The sequence below is a fragment of the Rhipicephalus sanguineus genome, chromosome 1 (genome assembly GCF_013339695.2).
Source record: "Rhipicephalus sanguineus isolate Rsan-2018 chromosome 1, BIME_Rsan_1.4, whole genome shotgun sequence".
In the NCBI taxonomy this organism is placed as follows: domain Eukaryota; kingdom Metazoa; phylum Arthropoda; class Arachnida; order Ixodida; family Ixodidae; genus Rhipicephalus; species Rhipicephalus sanguineus.
Genome location: NC_051176.1, coordinates 117,901,350 through 117,924,729, shown reverse-complemented (window position 1 = coordinate 117,924,729; position 23,380 = coordinate 117,901,350). Strand labels below are relative to the sequence as shown.

Sequence of the window (23,380 nt, the reverse complement as noted above, 5' to 3'; positions counted from 1 at the left end):
TGTTTTCTTGGATGAATCTATACCAACTAGCCCACCTATCTACCCTGCTGCTTTCAAGGTACCCTCTAGGTGGTATCTAATATGTGGCAGCCGGGATTTGTTTGTGGTTCAGCAGTCACTTCAGGGGACTGCGGCAAGCAAAAGCGCATCTTCTGAGGTACATTACTGTTACTCAGAGGCAGCTGACATTTGGGGGCAGATTTCAACATCATTTAATTGGTGCTAACTTCCCCACTTCTTAGCTATGTTTAGAACATTTGTTAGATCATAAGAGCATGCAAGTTAGTGCTCTGTATCTTTCAGAGCACTGCAGAATTGCTTGAGAACAAAAGTTTGTGTCTTCAAGATTTATTTCTTCACAATGTTGTGATGCGTTGGGTGAGCTGATGCGTTATTGCAGGTGAACCGCACACAAAACTGGTCACATGATGACAATTTTGATTAATGCAGATGGGAAAGATGAATCTCATCTAAATGCTTGTACCAAGTTCTACAAATGGAAATGGCCAACCTGTCGTATGAACAGTACAGAGCAGCATTTGGTTGCCTGTGCAGAAGAAACAAAAAAAATTCAGTTAGTCACACTATGACAGGCCTTAACAGTCCTATCTAGTCTCAGTTTTTATGTCTTAATGTCGACTTTACATTGTGACAGCACTATACACATGGAAGCTGCCATATTTGGTCACATGAGAGTGCCTTGCATTGCATGCCTTCTGATGTATGCTTCCTCTGTTGCTTACTAAGGCTACAGCAGCTACATGCAAAGCTTTGAGCGCTATTACATCGGCCACAACCCTGAATGCTTAGTGAGTAGACGCAAAATTGTTGTTACAGCTGCACAGACAGCATTAGTATACTTTTAATTTATTCATTCCATCTGCTTTTGAATATCACTTCATGTAAGCTTACTAGCTGAAGGCAACAACTGTAGCATCCTAATCATAAAGGAAGGTAAGGCGTGCAAACATGGAGACTGTCACCACTTGATGGTTGGCATTTGTGTTGTCTTGTTCTCTTCTCTTGTGTCCATGTTTGCATGCCTTACCTTCTTTTATGATGAATACTTACCAACTAGCTCAGCTTTGTGTAAAAAAAAAAGTGAGCATCCTGATGTTTGATTTTACTTTTCGTATTTTATAGTCTGATCCAACTTTAGAAGTCCACGGCATTTCCACCTCAAAGGCGGATGCACACAATGCCTGCACGAATGGGCGTGCACTCCAGACTCGCGTCATGAGCCGGACGGCCGGTGACCTTGCCTTCGAAGAACATTGCCAAGTGCATGAGCGAGACTATTTCTTTAGTCGCCGAGGCGATCTATTTCTTTAGTCACCGAGGCTTCGGTCGTCTGGGCAGGGCCTCTCCGGACTTTTTAAGTTGTATCCGACCATAGACTAGTCTACACAATGGTGATTTGTAAGTCTATTACGGCCATGCCCCTGTTGTCATCAATAAGTCTGTGCACAAGTTCTTTGGTAATTGGTGTGTTCTTGCAAACAGAAAACACTTGTTTGTGATCTGCCCTCCAAACATGGTGGTTGATTCTGAACCCTTTATTCTGGTCCTCATACTAGGTCCGCAGCCAGGAATTTTTTTTTGGGGGGGGGGGGGGGGGGGCATGCTGAAGGCCTTCACTATTCGAAAAAACACCAATTTTCATTACTTATTTTTGGTAAAACAAACCTCTCCATCAGAATACTGAGGGGGGGCCCGGGCCCCAAGCCCCCCGCCCCGGCTACAGCCCTGCTTCATACACTTGTCTGCCAACTTCGTGATTATTTACAATGAGAATTAACATGTGTTTGCATGTGCATAGTCAGAAAGTCGCAAGTGGTCGTGTCATCGCTGTCTATGCTGGTCTTCATGCACTTATCAGCTAACTTCTTGATTACCAGGGGCGTGCCAGGAATTTTTTATTTTTTTATTTTTTTTTGGGGGGGGGGTTCAACCATACTTTATATATGTTCGTGCATGTGTTTTTATGTGTGCATGTATATATACACAAGCAAAATTTAAAATTTGGGGGGGGGGGGGGGTTGAACCCCCCTCCCTTAACTACGCCCCTGTTCATTACAGTAGACTTAATAGGTCAAACTTTCAGTAAATTCGAACAAGTCTTAATTGTTTAGTTGGCCGTTTTGTTTGCAATGTAATTTAAAGCCAATTAATTCAAACTTTTTGCTTGTCCATGCCTATAAATATCTGCTGCCTTTGTTGCTTCTAGCTAAACATTCACGTTTTTATGTCACTAACCGTCACTTAAAAAGAAAAAAGAAAAAAAACAATTGCCTGACTACAACAAAACGGCCAGAATAGTCAGGTTGTGTGCACAAGCAATCACATACTGACTGAGGGAGAAAAAAAAATTGACGATGTTGCCTTGGTCTATTGCGTGCCTGAACACTTTTTTAAAGTCACTTTCACAGCAGTACACTGGTGTCATGCGGGGAAGCGTCCTAAGAATGGGAAAGGGTTACCAACTGTCATGGGACACAACATATTTCGGCTCTGATTGCATGCACTTGCCTGCGTTGTATAATAACGAGTACCAGTATGATCGCTGATGTCTAAAAACTTTACTGGCAATCGTGTGGAGCTGTCTATGATGTTGCTGCAACCCTGAGAAGCAGTAAACATTACAACGCAAGTTGGTATGTTGTCACGAGTCATATTTGTGAAATATTCTGATAATTCAAACAAAATCGTGTGGTCCCCTCGAGTTTGAATTATCAAAAACCCACTGTACTTACAGTGCAGATTCAAATGTATCTGCATGAGCATAGACAAATAGTTGTAAGTGGCTGAGTGGTCGCTGCCTATTGTTTGATTCCCTGTGAGAACTCAAGTGTGCCTGCTGATTATCCTGCGTTTTACTTCACTGCGAAAGAGAAGTTGCTCGAGTCAGCCAGTCAAGTTTGCATGGGAAGAATGTGGCACTAATTCACGTGCCTATCAAAGTTATATCTTACCAGTGGGGGTGGGGGTGTAACGCTAATAACAGTTTTCTTGCTGCAGGTGGTATTCGCCTGCCAGTCCTAGCTGGCATTTGACTATCCAAGTCTGGTAGTTTAGCCTGTTGTGTTCACTTTGGAAATGGCGCGTGCATGGTGAATAGTCATAAGCACAGGCACTCATTATGCAAATGAGACTAATAAAGCTTGCACATAGTCTCATCCCACACCTTCAAATCTCTGGTGCAGTTCTTGCAATTCATGACAGGAAAAATCTTCCTCCTGCTCATTCACATTTTTAATACTAAATAGAACCATAAAGTTTCTTATAATCACCTACAGCGAAACCTGGCGCTGCGGCACTGTTGAGTGCATGGAAATGCTGGGATTTGTGGGATTCGCATTGCATTCGTTTCGAAAAGTCCGGACACCTTGAAGACACATGTGGCTAGAAGCGTTCTATTCATCGCAACAATTTATTTTGTACTGATGAAGCTCTTAATTAAGTTAAGCCAATGGCGGAGTGTTGTCCATTCAGAAGGTGTTTGATGGTGACACACCTGTGGCAGCCCCTTGTGTGCGGTGCACATATTGCGTACTGTAAAATGTCTATACCCTCATGGCATTGCACTAACAGCCTGAGTATTGTATGCATCTGTTATTGCGTCTTTGTGAAGTGTAGATGTTATCACACATATCATTCAGGTATTGATCAAAAAAAGACAATGCATCTTAAAGAAAGGTAATATTATCTGTGTGCTCATATCTCTGATTGTATCTTCTTTTCATGTTATTTTCTCTATATCTGCACCTGTAAAGACCTAGAAGATGCTTGTATGTACACAGACAGGCATTTGTGTGTACACCCAACAGCAAAATTTTACGAGACGTTGGTTCCACAACAAATGCAAATTTCTTCTCTATAAGGGCTTCATGCTTTTAATCTAGCTGGTGGATGTATAGGTTGCAATACCAACTACAGCCTGGAACATTAATTTGGAGGCTATGTTTCCAGACAAAACAAGAATATAACTATTTCGAACGTCTCACGTCCCGCAAACTTTTGCTGTTGGGTATACCTGCTGAATACCATTGGGGGTGGGTGGGGAAGTGCCTGGCGTTGCCAGTTAGCTTTAAAATTGCTTAATGCTTTGTGCAGAGTACAGGCAGCACAGCACAATTTGTGTTACGTCCAAGTTAACTAAATAACAGTGCTTTTTGTTCTGAGGGGCAGGTCATGAAGGTGCATGAGGCACATTTTTCTTTACATCACTAGTGTTGCTCTCTAAATGTGTGTTTTGAAGACAGTGTGTGATCAAGCCTATACACCGCTGGGCAGAGGTTTTCAGCCTGATGTGTTTCATGCAAACATCTTCAAACAGTTCAGTAGACATCCTTGTAGATAACCTAATGAGGGCATCTGCAGGCACCTGTTGCTGGGTGGTGGTCGGGGTCATGTGGCAGCGCTGGACTGGGTCACCAAGCGCCTTCTCTGCGAGACCAATGTGATGGAATCAGTGCATGCCGTCCAGTGGCTGCACATGCCCACCATGTTTGCTGTGGCACAGAAGTCCTGGACATACATCTACGACAGCCAAGGAGTTGAACTGCACTGCCTCAAAGCCCTGGACAGTGTGCTACGCATGACCTTTCTGCCATACCACTTCTTACTTGTCACAGCTGTAAGTTTTTGCTGATGCTTTCATTGGTGATTCTGACACTGTTATTGTTTAGCCTCCCGAGGCCTATGTCCATCCACTGCCAAGTGTACGACTGCAAAGTCTTATTGTACGGCCTGTGTCCTCGGTGTCACCAAACAAGAAGCCATGACGCTGGTAGTAGAACCCTATCGTATTGCAAACTGTAAATTCTGCATAAACAAGCCTTTCATTTTGATCCCCGAGGAATACTTTGCCATACTAAGCATCAACAGTACTGTTGTTTGAGTTCATGGCCTGTTATACTGTAGCTTCATTTGACGGGAAATGTTTGCTGTATACCGTGAGCTTTTGTTCGAACCGTGACAGCTCCCCATCAGATTAGTGCATGTTTGCTGTATACCGTGAGCTTTTGTTCGAACCGTGACAGCTCCCCATCAGATTAGTGCTGGTGCACCCAAGCATCTTTCACACCAAAACCCCTGCGTTCCTTTGTGTTCCCCTTGAGAGAACACCTGGGTGTCCTCCTCTGCACTGACACACTCTAATGAGATAAAAAAGTCACGGTGGCCGCAAAGAACCTGTCTCAGACGTCACGTGCAAGGCATGTATTGTGTTGTTTTAAGACCTTGGAAGATACTCCTCAAACGGTGGATCCCTGGCAGCTTAGCCCCGGGCACAAGTAACAACCGTTGGACAAGTAAAGTTTGTTCAAGTCGACTCAACTTGCTCTCCCTGCAGATTGGTGCTGTTGTCTACAAGCACCCTGACGGTTAAGCACATAAATTTTGAAGTAGTGCTTTTCTTTCAATCCTTTTCGTTATGTCTTCAATTTTCTTTGTTTATATAAACAAGATTCAAATTGAACTTTCTATAGAATCATTCACTGTGTTCCTTGTTCCATGTGATGTCGTTATAGTTAGCCTAAAATGTGTGTATTTTATAATTCAGTAATATTGCTGTAATGTCCTAATTGCAGGATGGCATGCACTGTAATGCAGTTTCAATATGTTAAGTCATGAAAATGTTTTCAGCACTGGAGAAACTGGGAAGTAATCTGTTTTAACACAACTTTTGTAAAATCTATTTGTTATGCTTTGTAATGAATTGGTGTTTATTCATTATTGTTAGTATTTTTATATTTTTACAGAGTGAGAAAGGTTATCTTTCTTGGCTGGATACGTCCATAGGCCAGATGGTCGCTCAATTCAATGCAAAGTCTGGCCGGCTGAATGTTATGAAGCAGAATCCATACAACGCTGTCGTCCTAACGGGCCACACAAATGGTGAGTATGAGTTCATGTGCGATGTCATGGTGTCTAATGTTCAATCTCTTCGATGATTGCTGGCTATTAATCCATTTGGTTAATTCGAACTTACAGTTAATTCGAACTGATGCCCTGGTCCCGGCATAGCCCTGTGTATTTTTATGAGGGAAAACTCTGTTGCGACCGGCCTTTGGAGGCACCAGAGATTCGGGAGGAAGAGGCTGGAGGAAGGCAAACTTAACAGAGGTTTTATTTACATGGGCGAGCAGTTTGTTTCTACATGACGATTTCGTCCTAGAGGACGAGGATTTCATGTCTACATGACGACGATAGCGCGTCGAATGAGCCCGCGGGGGCTCGTTTTAAAGGGTCTCTTTCCCCAGATCCCTAGATGGGGGAATTTCTCCAAGTTGGGACGGTCCAATCGCGTCCCACACAACACTAATGAGGGTGCCACCCACACTCGCCCAGGTCAGCGTCATCGACTGGGGCGTGGCCACCGCACTCTGCTGCTGTTGCACAAAAGGGTGTAACATGTAGTCCCCGCCATGCGAAGGCCGTAGGGCGATGGGTCCCACGCTCGGACACAAAAGGTCTGCAGCTCCGAAGCACCTTGTCGATCAAATAGGGGCTGGTTGTCATCCGCGCGGTCGCCGCTGTCTCGTCAAGGTAGATTTGGCGACAGGAAACCATTACGGTCGTCTCGCCGTACCAGGATGGGCCAGACCGCACGGCGCCTCACGTCCCATCTCGGGAGGACAATTCAAGCGCTTGAACCATTGTAAAGGCAAGCAGCGCTTCGGCGCCCGGTTCGAAGAACAGGGGACGCCGCTTCATGGTCGGCGCAGGGGCCGATTGTGACAGCTCGTCCACCGGCGGAAGACTTGACCTGAGGGTACAGGTTGCCTGAAGCGTCGGTGAAAGTCGCGTACTCCGGGACACTGCCGAAGACGCCGAACCATGGACTCTCGCACTCGTTCCTCGGTGCTTTCTTCCTGGGAATACGCATACACACACACAACCACAGGCACGGGAGAGCGCCCTGCCTGCACTGAGACACATCGAGTCCAAAACAAAATCATGTGAAAACACCCTGCCTTAAATAGTACAACTAAAACACAAAGCAGCAATCGAAGCGTTTCTCCGAGCTATCGCTGAAGCTCCCAATCCCGATACAAGTACAGTAAAAGCTCGTTAATTCGGATTTCTAGGGACCGGAAAAAATGTCCGAATTAACCGAATGTCCGAATTATCGAATGGTCGAAATAAAGACAATAAATGCACGAGTTTTTTCAACATACCTTTGCTTAACAAAGTAATCGCGGATGCTTGTCTGTTTTCGAGCAGATATTCGCGCGGACACAATTTTTCTGAGCCCTTCAAGGTGCTCAGCAGCTCGCATGATGTCTGCAGTGTCCGCAAAAGTTTCACCCGTCATTCACGCTTTTCGGTTGGCGCGGTAATCCACGGGAAGATTGTTGATGCTCTTAAAGGGACACTAAAGGCAAATATTAAGTCGACGTTGATTGTTGAAATAGCGGTCCAGAAACCTCGCAGTGCTGCTTTTGTGCCAAGGAAGTGCTTATTTTGAAATAAAATCAAGTTTTTAGTGGTCCGCATCGCGTTAGCGCGCTTAAAATCTCCCGCCTGAAAATACGACTTTCATACGTCACTGCTGCCGTGCCCAACGTTGCCCGCTTTTACTGCGCGGCCGCCGACACTAGTAGCAGCCGAGCGGAAGTAGCGGACCCACAGTAGCAACAACGGCGCTGCGGCTTACTCGTTCCTTGCTTCTTGCCGCCGATTGAAGGATCCCCTTTCATCACTCTTCATCACTTCTTGTCGGGAGAGCCCGTTATTCAGAGCACGCAAAATTTCTACTTTGGTGGTGAAGTCCTTGGCCTCGTACTTGGGCCGCTTCGCCGGCGTTGCCATCGGCGGAGAGTGCGGGTCGCACGAGAAGTGGGCACAAAAGCACCAGCAACGATCAAGCTAAAGGAGCCGTACTGAACTTTCCTCGATAAATCGGCGATCAACGATGCAGCACGCCAACGGGAACAAAGCAACAAAACCCACACGCGAAAAAAAGGCGTTCAACCAGTCTCAATCCAAGCCAAGTCGATAATTGATGTCCATGGCGATGCTGCGTTTGAGCTTCACTTTTGTTCCGAATTGTTCTTTTTTCGTTTTCGAGCCTCGCCAGCGGCCCGAAAGTCGCCGAATTATCCGATTTGCGGTCAAATCTGTCCGAAATAACGAGCGCCCAGTCTCATAGAGTGATGCGTATACTTACAGGGACCAGAGACTTGCTCGGATGGGCACATTCAAAGCCTTCACCAAGTTGCGGTTGGACTCGTAATCCTCAGTACGAAAGTGCAGCGAGCACACACGCAGAGGTTTTGACTGTTTAGCACACTGGCGCAATGGCATGACACTAAGCCACTTTGAGCGTAAGGGTTCATTCCGCGGCACCCAGTGAAAAGACACACCGGTTTCCTTGCTGCAGCACTGGCGTTGTGCACCATTCGGGCATCCGGCAATATCACACGCATGCGGCATTTTGTCGAACTTTCTGTCAGAGCGACTCTCACGAGCGCGCAAAACACGCACGGCAGTACGCGATCCCGAAACTACCACTGAGACGGGCGAGGCGCAGTTCGGCGAAAACGGAACCTTTGAACCACGCGCGCCGTTCCCCATGGCAACGCCACGGAGGTTTTGTTTTCCATGAATCAAGCGGAAACGAACAAACAGCATTTTATTACGTCTTTTGATGCTCGGAATGTTCTTTTTTTACTGCTGCTAGTTTGATTACTAGGGATTTATTGTAAGCCGACTTCCATACGTCATCGGGATCACTTCGAAAATGTCCCACTCGTGGCGCTCATCATGTGATACATTTAGCTTAATTTCTCGGTAAGTAGGGCACTGCTGTTGATAATATTGCCGTTTTAGAAGTTGTCATACATTGGGCTTTCACTCTGACATAAATTGTTATTTGCCTTTAGTGTCCCTTTAAAGCAGCGTGGCTTTTGAACCTTTCCGATAACGAGAAGCGGCAAGCGCTCTGTTCCCGTCACGTTGGCGGCTAAAAGTACGGTTACTCGTTCCTTGCTTCTTTTGCCGCTTATACAAGGATCCCCTTTCATCACTCTTCATCACTTTTTGCCGGGAGATTAATCAGAGCACGCAAAATTTCTACTTTGGTGGTGAAGTCCTTGGCCTCGTACTTGGGCCGCTTCGCCGGCGTTGCCATCGGGGGAGAGCGCGGTCACACGAGAAGTCGGCACAAAAGCACCAGCAACGATCAAGCTAAAGGAGCTGTACTGAAATGTTCCTCGATAAATACCGACTGATCAACGATGCAGCACACCAACGGGAACAAAGCAACAAAACCCACACGCGGAAAAAAGGCGTTTAAACAGTCTCAATCCAAGCCAAGTCGATAATTGATGTCCATGGCGATGCTGCGTTTGAGCTTCACTTCTGTTCCGAATTGTTCTTTTTTCGTTTTCGAGCCTCGTCAGCGGCCCGAAAGTCGCCGAATTATCCGATTTGCGGTCAAATCTGTCCGAAATAACGAGCGCCCAGTCTCATAGAGTGATGCGTATATTTACAGGGACCAGATGACGTGTCCGAATTAACCGATTTTCCGAATTAACGAGAGTCGAATTAACGAGCTTTTACTGTATAAGCTTCATATTAAACTGCCATCAACAAACATGCTCCTCTCCAGTGATGTGCCATTCGTGGACTACCTGTGTGCAAGCGTCAGTAATCCGCTGTAAGTCAACCAGGCCTCATACTCATGAACAAAAGCGTTACGCTTCAACCTATCTTTTGATCCCAAAATTTTGTGCCGCCAAAGCTAGTCGTCAAGTTCCTTTGAGCTGACGAAAAGCAAACTGTCCTGCTGTACTAACACAAGGAGCGCCATTCACTATTCACTTCTGCAATTTCACGTACTAGTGCTACTGCGCTTATGTACCACTAACTCTCCTTTGCGGTCACACTCCTCATAAACAAACACGGATGTACTACGGTCACAATTCTTATAAACAAACACGGATGCACTACTAACTCTCGTCTGCGGTCACAATTCTTACAACGCATACACACAAACTCGCGCACTAACTCCTCCTACTCACGTCCACACAGGACACATGCGAATTAAAACAATAAATAAACAAGAAAAAAACTTTCACATGAACCCTGAAAAAACACGAAGAATATCCCTGCTTCCTCACGTGCACTCAAAATAAACTGCTAAGGTCACTCTTAAAACACTCCTATCGTCGCTCTCAATAACCTACTCGTAGGACACACCCTAACACACGCTCCGATGCGTGTCGTTACGCAACCGCACACTGCTTATTCTCAAAAGAAACACGCACAACTTAAGAAATAAACAGAGCTTAAAACTAGTTACATGAACAATATCTAGTAGCCGAGAAACCAAAAGAAAACATTCCAAAACTAAAATAAGCAAAGAAAACAAAATTCAATATGAAACAAACAAGTTCGGTAGCGACAATATCCCAAAAGCTTACGGCTGTCACCCATTTTTCAGACGTACGCGCGGCGGTCGCTCCCTGTGGGCCTTTCTTGTCGGAGGGGGACTACAACAATCGCGAAACTCGTTCGCTTCCCCTCCGAACCCCCCTAAGCTCTTCGCTGGAGGCCTGCATTCTTCCCCTCTTTCCGCTACTTCTTGGGAACCACCGACCCTGCATTCCCGCGTCCCATCAAACGCGCCGTGGATAGAACGACGGGAGGCTGACTGACTCCTTCCCTGTGACCGCCTTCGCGCACCATGCGTTTTTCGTTTTCCTTTCGTCCGGCGGTTCGGACGCATGCAAAACTTTGACGCCGATGACAAACGCCTCACTCTGCTTGCTACGCTCAAACATTCAGAGCCTTTCTCCGACCTCCTCGTCCCTTTTTCTGCGCTCCTGGCTCGACGGTGTCTCTTCCGTCTACGCCGCTTCTTGGGGCTCACTTCTGAGGCTCCTGCTCTCACCTCTTGCTCATCAGCAATTTCGTTGCTCTCTTTAGCTGTCTCATCCGCGCAGTCTAAATGATTTATACTCAAATCATCTTTTCCTTCCCTCTCCAGACTGACGGACAGCTTAACGCCTATGGCAACAATGCAGCTGTTTTCCTCCGAACAACCTAGCTCGCATGCCTGGGAGCTGTCTCCAACTGCATTGTGCTCTCTACTCTCTTCGTTCGCGCCACTTCCTGAACTTACGCCGGTGTTCCTGCCTAGCGGGTCGAAATATCCTGGGACACCACCGGCAAGATCCACCGCCGCAATGCACTCACTTGGTGTTTGTGCCAGCTTTTCCACAACTGTCTTAGCCGTTTCTCTAGAATTCCACTGGCACAACACTTTGTCGCACTTATTCTGGCCATCGGCGGCCTCTCCTCTAAGCGCAGCATCTTTCGCAGCTGCCAACCTCGGTTCATTCTTGAACCTGCTGCTATCTTCACACGTGCTAGCCTTCTCTACGGCTCTGAATTGCACCGTACTCGATTGTTCCTCGCACCTCTCGTGCGCTACATCTACAGAATGGCCACTCCGCTGCTTCGTATCTAACCCGCGTTCTAGTCTTTCAATCTCCTCGTCTAATGCTTTCATCGCCTTCCTATGTTCCTCAACCCTTTTTGCCTCCTCGATTTGCTCTTCCTGTTCTCTTTTCATCTCAGCCTCTCTCTTTTCCTGTTCAATTAAGATCATATTGCCGAAGTACTCAATATCCTCCTTATTTGCGCTTTCGACTATTGCTTCACGGATTTCTGATGCGGGCGTATCGTCGTCTACCTGTATGTCGAGCTCCCAACACAACTCCAACAGGCTATCCCTCGTCAGTCTCATCAGGTCCATGGCGACTACTTTGCTTTGGCTCAACTCTGACAAAACACAAACAAACCCACCAGTGCCTCAATTCTGGGTCTAGAGAAATTGAAGCCTGGCAAATCCCACAGCAGATACCAAAAGCAAAACACACAAGCAGCAACAAGTGGCAAACATCCCTTTCTACCTTTTCACTGCTTCTCCTTCACTCTACTACTGCCTCAAACCTCCCAAAACACTCCCGCAACGAACCCTCGTCTTCTTCTATCAACTAATCTGAGTTACCATGCTTATCCTAACATGCTCAGATCATCGCCGAGTGCTGCTCCGTGCTGAGATAACAACCACAATTCCTAGGCAGTTGCTGGTTCTATCTATCTTTTAACAGGTCTAGGCTAAAAGACTCGATACATCTCAAGCGCAAAGCCAGGCACTCACCCCATACGGTGCGGTCATGGTACGCTGCGTCGATCCCACCGAATTCCAGGTTCCAGGGCTTTCGGCTGACCTCCGGTCCATGTCGCTTTCCATCGATCCGTCATATCCCACCGCCTGCCATCCAGTTGTTGCGACTGGCCTTTGGAGGCACCAGAGACTCGGGAGGAAGAGGCTGGAGGAAGGCAAACTTAACAGAGGTTTTATTTACATGGGCGAGCAGTTTGTTTCTACATGACGATTTCGTCCTACAGGACGAGGATTTCGTGTCTACATGACAATGATAGCGCGTCGAATGAGCCCGCGGGGGCTCGTTTTAAAGGGTCTCTTTCCCCAGATCCCTAGATGGGGGAATTTCTCCAAGTTGGGACGGTCCAATCGCGTCCCACACAACACTAATGAGGGTGCCACCCACACTCGCCCAGGTCAGCGTCGTCGACTGGGGCGTGGCCACCGCACTCTGCTGCTGTTGCACGAAAGGGTGTAACATGTGGTCCCCGCCATGCGAAGGCCGTAGGGCGATGGGTCCCACGCTCGGACACAAAAGGCCTGCAGCTCCGAAGCACCTTGTCGATCAAATAGGGGCTGGTTGTCATCCGCGCGGTCGCCGCTGTCTCGTCAAGGTAGATTTGGCGACAGGAAACCATTACGGTCGTCTCGCCGTACCAGGATGGGCCAGACCGCACGGCGCCTCACGTCCCATCTCGGGAGGACAATTCAAGCGCTTGAACCATTGTAAAGGCAAGCAGTGCTTCGGCGCCCGGTTCGAAGAACAGGGGACGCCGCTTTCTAGTCGGCGCAGGGGCCGATCGTAACAACTCCCAATAATTCGAACGGGTTGGTATCCACAACGATTAATTCGAACTGGGAGCCCCTGGTTTTCATTGCTTCTCGCAGAAGTTGACCCATAATACCTTTGCTGTTCATAGGATTTCTTTGACGTTTAGTGGCGTGGAATTTTTTTTTTGTGGTGAAACTGATTAGTATGTATGCTGACTATATATGTGCAATTCATTTATTGTACACATTGTTGTGTAAAAGCTACATCCCCATATGTGGCAAAGAACATTTAAAGAAAACTTTTGCCCGATTTACTCGCATAATGATTGCACCCGAATTCTGTCATTGAAATTTAATGTTTTTTCTTCCCACGTAGAAAGCATACCCGAAACTTACCGTTGCGAAAATGGCAGTTATTACCGTTATGACTCCACATGTTCATCGTGTTGCAATGCAGCCATTGCACAAAAAATTGCGGTAGCATCTTGCTTTGTATTGTTTTGCCATGTATGTGATATACAAAATACACACCTTCCATTGAAGGCTATTGAGTTTGCGCTCAAGGAGGGCGCTGTCCCACATCATTTCTCCAACGATGACATTGTAGTGCATGAATTGATGATACTGTGCTTTTCTTTGCTGTTGCTAAATTACAAACTTGGTACAGGATTGCATAATGTGTTCGACTTTTTTTTGGTCTGGCGCAATCAGAGGCTAGTCTGAGCCTCGTTCTTCGTCTGTTCCAGCATATGATTAGTAGACAAAAATTGCACCTGGCCCTTCGTGCGCTGCTACGCGATTGCTGTTTCGAACTTGTCAAAGTGAGTGTCAGTTTGCAGCTGTGTATGTCACATAGTTATCAGAGAAACAGCGGATCAGCTGTTTTTCTCAGGCCTACAGGCGAGCACTCCCGCCAGTAGTGTCAGCAGCCACATACTGAGGTCTGCATACATAACGAATTTGGTTAGACCTGCCTTTATCACTTTTTCCCCCGCTTTCGTATGCAGCCATTGTATGCAAAGAGGGTGGGATCGGGAAGGCGGAACTTTGAGCTTTCAAACCATGGCAAGGTGATGGCACTCGACAGCGGGAAAGACGAGCGACGCTTCTGTGAACTTTGGTTGTTGTGCAATCTTGAGCTGTCTTCAAATCATCCATGCCAGTTAAATTTTCAGGCACACTGTAGCTTCAGCTAAATTGCCTGGTTAAAGCATACACAGACAAAAGGTAGCATTCATTCAGGCATTCAAGATGCCCAAAAGGCCGGTTTCTCGTCCGTCCGTCCGTCCCCCCCCCCCATCATACACGCACACACACACTTCTATTTATTTCAATGTACCTTACACGCCCCATGAGGAGCATTGAGTGGGGGGGAATCGTGGAACAAATGACAAAGAAAAACCGACACATGACAGCCAAAATGTTTACAATAATAATGGGCTAGTAAAACAGTGTTACAAATAAAATTGAATGGCAATGCAATATATACTCAAACCTCGATATAACGAACATGGATATAATGAATTATCAGTTATAACGAAGTAAATGAACAATTGCCTCCGAAAATTCGTTATAAGCGTACAGTAAAACCTCGTTAATTCGAAGGCCTCGGGATCAAGAAAAATATCCCAATTAAGCGGGATTCCCAATTATCCGAAACAACGCGAAATCAAAGAAATCGGCCAGAAAACGTGATACTATATGGAAGTCGCACCTTTATTGTGGCAAGTCCGCTACTTGGAGAAAAATTCCTCCATGCTTGACTGACGCGTTCGGTAGTTCCCAGCACTGAAAGTCATATTTTCCAGCCTGTCAATGAGGCGCAGCATCTCAGCCTCGCCGCCGTTGCACTAGACGAAGCTGCGCACAACAGTCAAGGCATCGATGACATTCGCCAAAGGGGGTGCTCGGGAGGGCTCGTCATCGCTGTCAACATTAAAGGCCGAATCGGTCTGTCGATCTCGCAGCTATCTCGCTGTCGATGTCGGCGTAACACGTCTGCACTGTGCACTCGACATTTGCATACTCGGAGAATCCGATTGGAGTGCACTCCTCGTCCTCCGCGTGCAAAGCCTCATATCGAGCGCAGAGAGTCTCCCCTTCTTCATCAAACGGGCAAGTGACAGCGGTGACAGCACACTCAGCGGAGGTTGCCTCTTCTTTCACAAAACCGGCGTGCTCAAAACACCGTCGAATAACGGTGACCTCCACCTGCCTCCATGCATGAACAATGAGGCAGATACCACCGAGAAGGTCAATGTTATACTCCTTTCCGTTGTCATAGCAAAGGAGCATTCACTTCAACAGATTGTAGCGATATATTTTCCTGATATGGTGTATGACGCCCTGGTCCATCGGCTGCGATAGCGACGTCGTGTTCGGGGGTAGAAAGACCAGCCTGATTGCCTGCAGGTTCTGAATGTCGCCGTGAGTTGGGCAATTATCGACGACGAACAAAACGCTGCGCCCTGTGGCCGTAAACTTGCGGTCAAGGTGCCGCACGTATTCTTCAAAGAGTGCAGCCGTTATCCAAGCTTTCTTGTTTTTATAGATCAGGTCATCCTTGGATGGCAATTGTGCATTTTTGAAACAACGAGGCTTTTCTGTCTTGCCAATAACAAGCAGTGGCAGCTTATGCTCACCGAACATGCTTGCATCAAACAAAACAGTGATTCTGTCTTTGTTCTGTTTCCGCCCCTTAATGTCTGCCTCCTTCAAAGCGAACGTCTTCGTAGGCAACATTTTGTATAACAGAGCAGCTTCATCAAGGTTGTAAACATCTGCTGCTTCGTACTTGGCAAGTAGTGGAGCCAAGGTGTGCTGCTTCCAGCCGTCGACAACAGACGTGATCCGCGCTGCCACTCTCGCCACAAACAGTCACGAATGTCAGGTTGTTGCGCTCCTTAAATCGGCAAAACCACCCATTGCTGCATTTCAACTCTGAATGTCCAAGTTGCAGCACCAGCTGGTTGGCCTTCTCATGTAATATGGTCCCATTGACAGGAAGGTGTGCTACGTTGGCTTTCTGCAGCCAGTCAATCAGAGCTGCTTCAACGTCGGCGTACGTAGGCGGGCGTACTCGTGTACGCTTTGACGAGTGCGTCTTGCTGTAAGCATCGAGAATTTTCTCCTTATTCTTGATGATGTTGCACAGCATTGACAGAGGCACGTGGTACTTTTTGGCGAGAGCCGTTTCGACGCCGTCGACTTGCTGGCCTCTTCAATTAAGCACACTTTTTCGTGCAGGGACAAGCTCTTGTACTTCGGCATCTTCCTTCCAAGCACACCTCAATCAACCAATTCACAGGGAAGACACTCAAGCGGAGACAGGAGACAATTTGGAGCAGTCGCACCGAATCGCACAATGCTCGCCAGCCGACATCCAAATGACACAAAGACTCCACAAAACATTCACTTCGCTAGAGTGGCTAACATCGCTGTTGAGAAGATGATGATCATGATCGCAACTGCACGCATCGCCGTCTGGCAATTATTCAAACATGGCGTGTACGATGTATTTCCAGTAAAAAAAAGCATGGCCTTCGAGATCCGTACATAAAAAAAACGTATGTTTTAGTTACAGCCTCCGAGATTCGCAACATCCTTTGCATATCTCGGATGTTGCGGCCAAGTGTGCCAATTAACCGGGAAGTGGCAGACTGGCCGCACCAATTATCAGGTTAAATTTACATGTAAAAATTTGGGACCGCGCAAATATAATACAAATTATCCGAGATTCCCAATTAACCGAGTACAAATTACCGAGGTTTTACTATACATTTAAACCACTGCAGCTATTAGCTGCAGTGGTTTGAATGTACGCTTATAAAGAATTTTCGGAGATAGCGAAGTTATTTCGGTGTCAAATGCGACTTTGTTATAATGAGGTTTCAGTGTAGCACTAAGAATAGTTAGAAAAATATTGAAAAATAAAGTTTATGGTAAAATTTAAAAAAAAGGCAGTGCATTACTCGTGCGTAAGAAATCGGAACCGCAAGAAATCCACAAAGCTCTAGTGCATAAGCTACAAGAATCTGCTTCTAAAGCAGTGTTAGAAAAGGGGGGGGGGGGGGAGAGAGAGAGAAATGTAGCAGAAATACTAAAAATGCCCAATATCAGTTTTCGCGTGCTGTCAGTGGAGTAATTCATGGACTGCAATTCATATAAGGCCTTCTTCGGCCTGATTCTTTGGTTATGCTTACAGCAGGCATCGTAAAAATTCCAAGGTGCAACTTGATTCTGCTCTTAAAAATTTTACCCCGTGTAATGATTGCACCCTAATGTCTTGGTGAGTTAACAAAAGAAAAGAGAGAGAGAAAGAAACAAGAAGTGCTATCATACGTGAGTGAATACGGTGATATGCATGTTTTTGTTGTTGATATGTTTAAACACTCTTCTTCAGCAGTGGCTGTGCTTGTCCCAGCAATTGTGTAATTGCCCATAACAATGCAGTTTGTTGCATTATCTCCAGGCCATAGCTGCTTGACATATACCATAGCTTGTTTGTCGTTTTTGTTGTTGATAGCTTGTTAGAATGAAATGATAAACTTCAGTCGTAACAGCATGCTCGCTTTACACGTGTGTCTTATCTCATAAAAGTTCACTGCGACCCTCAACTCACCGGTGCTACGATGTGCCGCAAAAAGTCTTCCGTCTTTTTGGTAACAGCAAAGACTGGTCGGTCAGTAATGATTACGACTTCGCGCGACTGCGGCGATGCCTTACGAATAAGCATCAGAAAAGAGTGAAGGCGAGGTGGCAGCTGGCGATGAACATGCCGTTGTGGCTAATGGCCGACAACCTTATCACAGTCATCTGCAGCTATCTCCTCAGCTGCGTTTGTAGCGTAATCCATGCGGAGTGATGGTGGTACAAGCGCACGCTGTGCTGCCGTCCGCAGTTCATCACACCCACATCGTGTGAGACCGCTTGTGCGTTGCCTGAAAAATGCTTGTCTTCGTCGCGTTGAACAAACGATCTACTTGCCGCACCCGTTCACGGTCCGGAGTGAAGCATGCACGAGGGACGCACAAATGCGTGCATACATTAGACGGCAAACGGCCCGGCAGTGACAGCGTGAGCCGAGTAGGGGATGTGCTGCACGCAACTAGCCAGGGACAATCGGTTCCACGTGGCAGTACCGCGCTTCACTGAAACAGTGTCAGTTCATTGCAAAGGCGGTTTAATTCACTTGTGAGCACGCAGCAGGCATCGCTGAACACTCGAAAGGGCCTAACTTGTCACTGACGGGGTTGTTAGCACTTTTGAATAAAAATGCGCAGAAAAAAAACTGGCTTGCTTGCTAAGTGCACGTTTTTAAGGGCGAGTCCATATACAACGAACTACTGATATAACGACCACTATTCGCGGCACTTTCGAGTTCATTATAGTAAATGGGTTCGACTGTATGACTGTTAAAAAATGATGCGTTACAATAAACATAGTTCACAGACGTATCAAAATAAAAAGTGCACAAAGTGACGTCAAATGGAAACACAGAGGGGGAAAAGTCACCTTCGATCCAGTCAGCATTGTCTCACCATGCACGCTTTTGAGATGTCGTTCGTTCATCAACATCTGATTCTTAACTCATAACTCCTCGTACGACGAGCTGCCATCCAATGAATCAAATTCTGATTCGGCAGCCGCTCTCGAGCGGCGATCCCACCGAATCGCCGCTCGACTTGCAGCAAAGCAACCTGCATGCACTTCCATAGTGCAAGCGAACTGCGCGTGTGAGCGCACTCGAGGTGAGCGCACCTCGATTCTCACAATACTGTATGGTGTCTTATTATATTTTGTCTCTCTCATGTAACATGCTTTAATGCATAGATATTTCAAACTAACTTACACCTTCATTAAAAATTGCTAATTTCTCCCGTTGCAGGTGTTGTAAAGATGTGGTCTCCAAACATGAGGGAACCAGCTGTGACTATGCTTTGTGCTAAGGCACCTGTTCGAGACCTCGCTGTGGACCAGCGTGGCCTGTGAGTAATCTGACCCATCATAACCTTTGACTGAAAAGCAAGTGAAAGTGCCACACGAAAAAAAATTATTCATTCAATAGCATAATTTTGAAGCACATAAAAAGCCCAGTTGTCGAATTACTACTGTGTTTAGACTAGGGATGGTAATATGGTGGTGCCTAAGTGTATTACAATGTGCAAAGCTATGTGCAGTGATTCCAGTTAATATTTATGAAGAGAACTCTTGTACTCATGTCACGAATTCGGGTAGTTGCGGGTGATGTACTCGGACAAGACTCATCGAACATCAAAACACATTTAATAAACAGAACGCACGGCACTTAAAAATTATATAAATCTACAAGAGATATAAACTGCAAACGAATTGAAACTAGTCTCAAACTGTCTCGCTTCATAACTAGACTGTCCTACTCTGAACACTGCGGAGGTATTCATGCGTCGGGCCATTCTTACTTGACTACACTGACTCAGAACGGCGCCTAAGTCCAACGTGATGCGCATGTCGTCCGGTCATTCCTTCTGGGCAACGGTGCCCTCGACAAACTTGGGGTCCACTCTGTATTCCGGCAAGTAAGCCGTCGTCGCCTGTACAAACAGGCCGTCCGCTGCCCTGAACGCTAGGCCCGTTAGGCTTAAAATCGACGTCGGCTCGTTCACCTGGCGTGGCACTCCGGGCATTGCCTTCGGCGGCCTGCTGCAGAAGGGGGCTTGCATCAGGAACGCTCGTACTTGCGGTGCGCAGCAGCTGCATCTTTGAGGAGCCTTGCTCAAACGCCGTCAAGTTTGCCGGCCGCACCTCGGGACGCCCGCGTGTGAGGTCTGAGCGATATACGCCGCCGCTCTCGGAACACACGGACACAGTTCACGCGGTCGTGCAACAAAACGTGGAGGTTTATTAACACAGTTCTTTACATAAGGCGAGCTCGCCGGCCGAATTAGTAAACACGTAAGTAATATGCTAAAACATATACGCTGACAATGAATACCGGAAAACAACACGCACACTCACGACAATGTAAGACATGCAATACTCCATAACATATTCATCATCATCATCATCATCAGCCTGTCTACGCCCACTGCAGGGCAAAGGCCTCTCCCATGTTCCGCCAATCAACCCGGTCCTGTGCTTTCTGCTGCCACGTAATACCTGCAAACTTCTTAATCTCATCTACCCAGCTAATTTTCTGTCTCCCCCCCACGCGTTTGCCATCTCTTGGAATCCAGTCAGTTACCCTTAATGACCACCGGTTATCCTGCCGACGTGCTACGTGCCCGGCCCATATCCATTTCTTCTTCTTGATTTCAACTATGATGTCATTAACACCTGTTTGTTCCCTGACCCACTCTGCTCTCTTCCTGTCTCTTAAGGTTACACCTATCATTTTCCTTTCCATCGCTCGCTGCGTCGTCCTCAATTTAAGTTGAACCCTCTTTGTAAGTCTCCAGGTTTCTGCTCCAGTAGGTAAGTACCGGTAAGATGCAGCTGTTATATACCTTCCTCTTGAGGGATAGTGGTAGATTACCATTCATGATTTGATAATGCTTGCCGAATGAGCCCCAACCCATCCTTATTCTTCTAGTTATTTCACTCTCATGGTTCGGCTCCGCGGTTACTACCTGTCCTAAGTAGACGTACTCCTTTACAACTTCCAGTGTCTCGCCACCTATCGCAAAGCGCTGTTCTCTACCAAGATTGTTCCACATTACTTTAGTTTTATGCATATTAATTTTCAGACCTACTCTTCTACTTTCCGTATCCAGTTCAGTAATCATGAGCTGCAATTCGTCTCCCTGCGTTACTCATCAATGCAATGTCATCAGCGAATCGTAGGTTACTGAGATACTCTCCATTAACTCTTATCCCTAGCTCTTCCCAATCTAGGGCCCTGAAAACCTCCTGTAAACACGCGGTGAATAACATTGGAGAGATCGTGTCTCCCTGCCGTACGCCCTTCTTTATTGGGATTCTGTCGCTTTCTTTATGGAGGACTATAGTGGCTGTGGATCCGCTGTAGATTTCTTCCATCCATAACATAAGACAACATAATAAGACAACATAATACAATACAAATGCGGCGCCGCAGATGCACGACTCACCACGAGGGTCCGAGGGCAGCGAGCCGCGGTACCGTCCCTGGACCCACCGCGATGAGACGTCCATCCGCGCGCGCTGCCACACCCCAAAGAGATTCACTCCTGTTTCTATGCGCCGGCCTAAATTCGCGGACCGCGCTAAACTCGGGTTACAGACAGCGCATCACTGACCTTGGACGAACGCCTCGGCTTACGCCAAGCACGTGCATTCCAAACACAACAGCCGCGCCCAAGTTACGGCAGTCGCCTTTACAGGGGTGATATAGCACCCCCACACGCGTCACCGGCCGCAGACTCGAACGCCCGTCACTCCCGTCGTTAGTGCGTTGGCTGGCGATGCAACCTTCCGTGGCTGAGTCCACCCAGACAATCCCAGCTCACTCCGTGTTCTTTCACGGCTTGGTTCATGTGCTGCAAGCTCTCTAGAATTTTCCACAAGCGCGCGCTCGCGCTGATTCGAACACTTTCTTCTTCGTCATCTTTTTGCCTCCGAGGGGCTCTTACTCGTGACAACTAGCCATACAGATGTGTGGAGCATCAGGAGTGCCACAGGAACCACTCAACTTAACCCAACTGTATATACCAGATGGTGAAGGCGTGGAGTAGCCTTATATTTTTACCATAGGCCACACAGATTCTTGCCATGTTCTTCATCTTTGCCTGTTGTGGTCTAAAACAATTTTTGCTTGGAGAGCATTGCTGTTGGAGTCGGTGTGCTGCCTGAAAGCAGGCACAAATCTACTAATGCTATACAGTTAAACCTGCCTATAACGAACCTCCATACAACGAATTTCTTGATGTTACGAAGTTTTTCTATTCCTCGCCGTTACTCCATAGAAGCACATGCATTTGCATCCTCTGTGTAACAAAGTGGCAGCGAGAGACACCCTTGACATTTAACGAATTTTCGCCGCCGACAACCTAGGGATCTTGCCCCAAATTTTGTCATTTTGGCACGAGCAGGAGCCATATGCATCTTCTGCGGTTGCCTCGCCGCCGACGGATGTGAAGTGGCGGCGTTGCGCATGGCACGCTCAAAGCCACGGCGACTGTGATGCGACAGCGAGCACTCGTTTTGGTGCGGGTGTGCACGAGGCGGGCCTGTGCCCCTCCAGCCAGTGTTCTTGCCACCGTGGGCGTGCCGCCACGGTAACCACGCCGGCTTTCTTAAAAGAATCGCTTTTTGCGTTGGCAGCGCCACTCTTCAGTTGTCGCAGTAGTCTCTGAACTGCACTTTGTTAACATGACACCAGGTGACGGCACTAAAAAAAATATGCTTGCTCCATGTTATGGTTCAAGTTCGCGCTGCATATGTGGGGCCGCGCCACATATGGAGTTCGCTCTTCTTTCGCTGTGCGTGCATGGAGCAGCCCCTGACAACGTGCAGCTTTGCTTTTTTTTTTTAATTCGGACAACTGTGTCGTCACTACCAAGGAGATGTCAGATTAGGTGCTGGTGAAAATTGTCCGCGACCACGGTGACAATGACGGATCTTCGCATGTCGACTCGTCACGCGCTTTGCTGTCTTGTGCCGTGCCGCGAATTTGCTAGACCGTGGCCTCCGCGATTAGTTCCGACAATGCGATACCGTGTTGCTGGAACTCGGAGGCCACGGAGCCAACCTCAGAGGCCACGGCTAGACGATGACGGAGCAGCGTTGTATTGATGTCCTACGAACGTTCAGTATTGCCATCCCTCACGAACAAGCAGTAGAGCAAAATAACGCTGTTTTTTGCTGCTAAATAAATGTTTTGGGCGAGCTCTGCCTTCAGTTCCCCTTTTGTTTAATGTGTGCATTTCATTTCCGAATTTTCATGCTGAAACTGCATATAACGACAACCTGTTTGTAACGAATTTTGGTGGGAATTTGTCAATTTCGTTATACCCAGGTTTAACTGTAGATGTTGCATGATGGCATAATGATCAGCACATCTGGCTCTTTATACCCACATTGTAAAACTTGCTTAGAGTGATAGGTATGTACTTATTTTGCTGCTGTCCTTGCACACAGCCAACTTCTATATGTTGCAACAATTTCAGTGTTGCTCAGATACTGTTATTTCTACCTCAATGGGATCATTGGAATGTATACAATTTACCAGTGGGTCAAATTAAAAGAAGAGGCAAAAAGGGCATCCAAAGTTCTCCACTGCTTTGTTTGGCAGTATAGTTACCCAATTCGAATGTGCTCCTGAATGCAATGCACTCCCTGTTTTAAGTTTACAGAATGGAAGTTGTATTACACCTTTTGGATAACAACATCCTGTCATCCGTGAGGTCCACTTCCTCTTTATTCTTTATTGATTCTGTAACCATCATGAATAGTGGTGTATGCTGATCAGTG

General features: G+C 46.9%; 1 protein-coding gene across 1 annotated transcript in view; it reads left to right on the top strand.

Annotated features, from left to right (window-relative positions):
- The window catches only part of LOC119396647 (WD repeat-containing protein 46), a 37,612-nt gene that overhangs the window by 1,578 nt on the left and 12,654 nt on the right, over positions 1-23,380 (top strand). Inside the window, exons 5-7 of the mRNA XM_037663940.2 lie at positions 4,381-4,636; positions 5,763-5,898; positions 18,840-18,939. Of these exons, the coding sequence (XP_037519868.1) occupies positions 4,381-4,636; positions 5,763-5,898; positions 18,840-18,939 (492 nt within the window). The remainder of the gene's footprint in view (positions 1-4,380; positions 4,637-5,762; positions 5,899-18,839; positions 18,940-23,380) is intronic.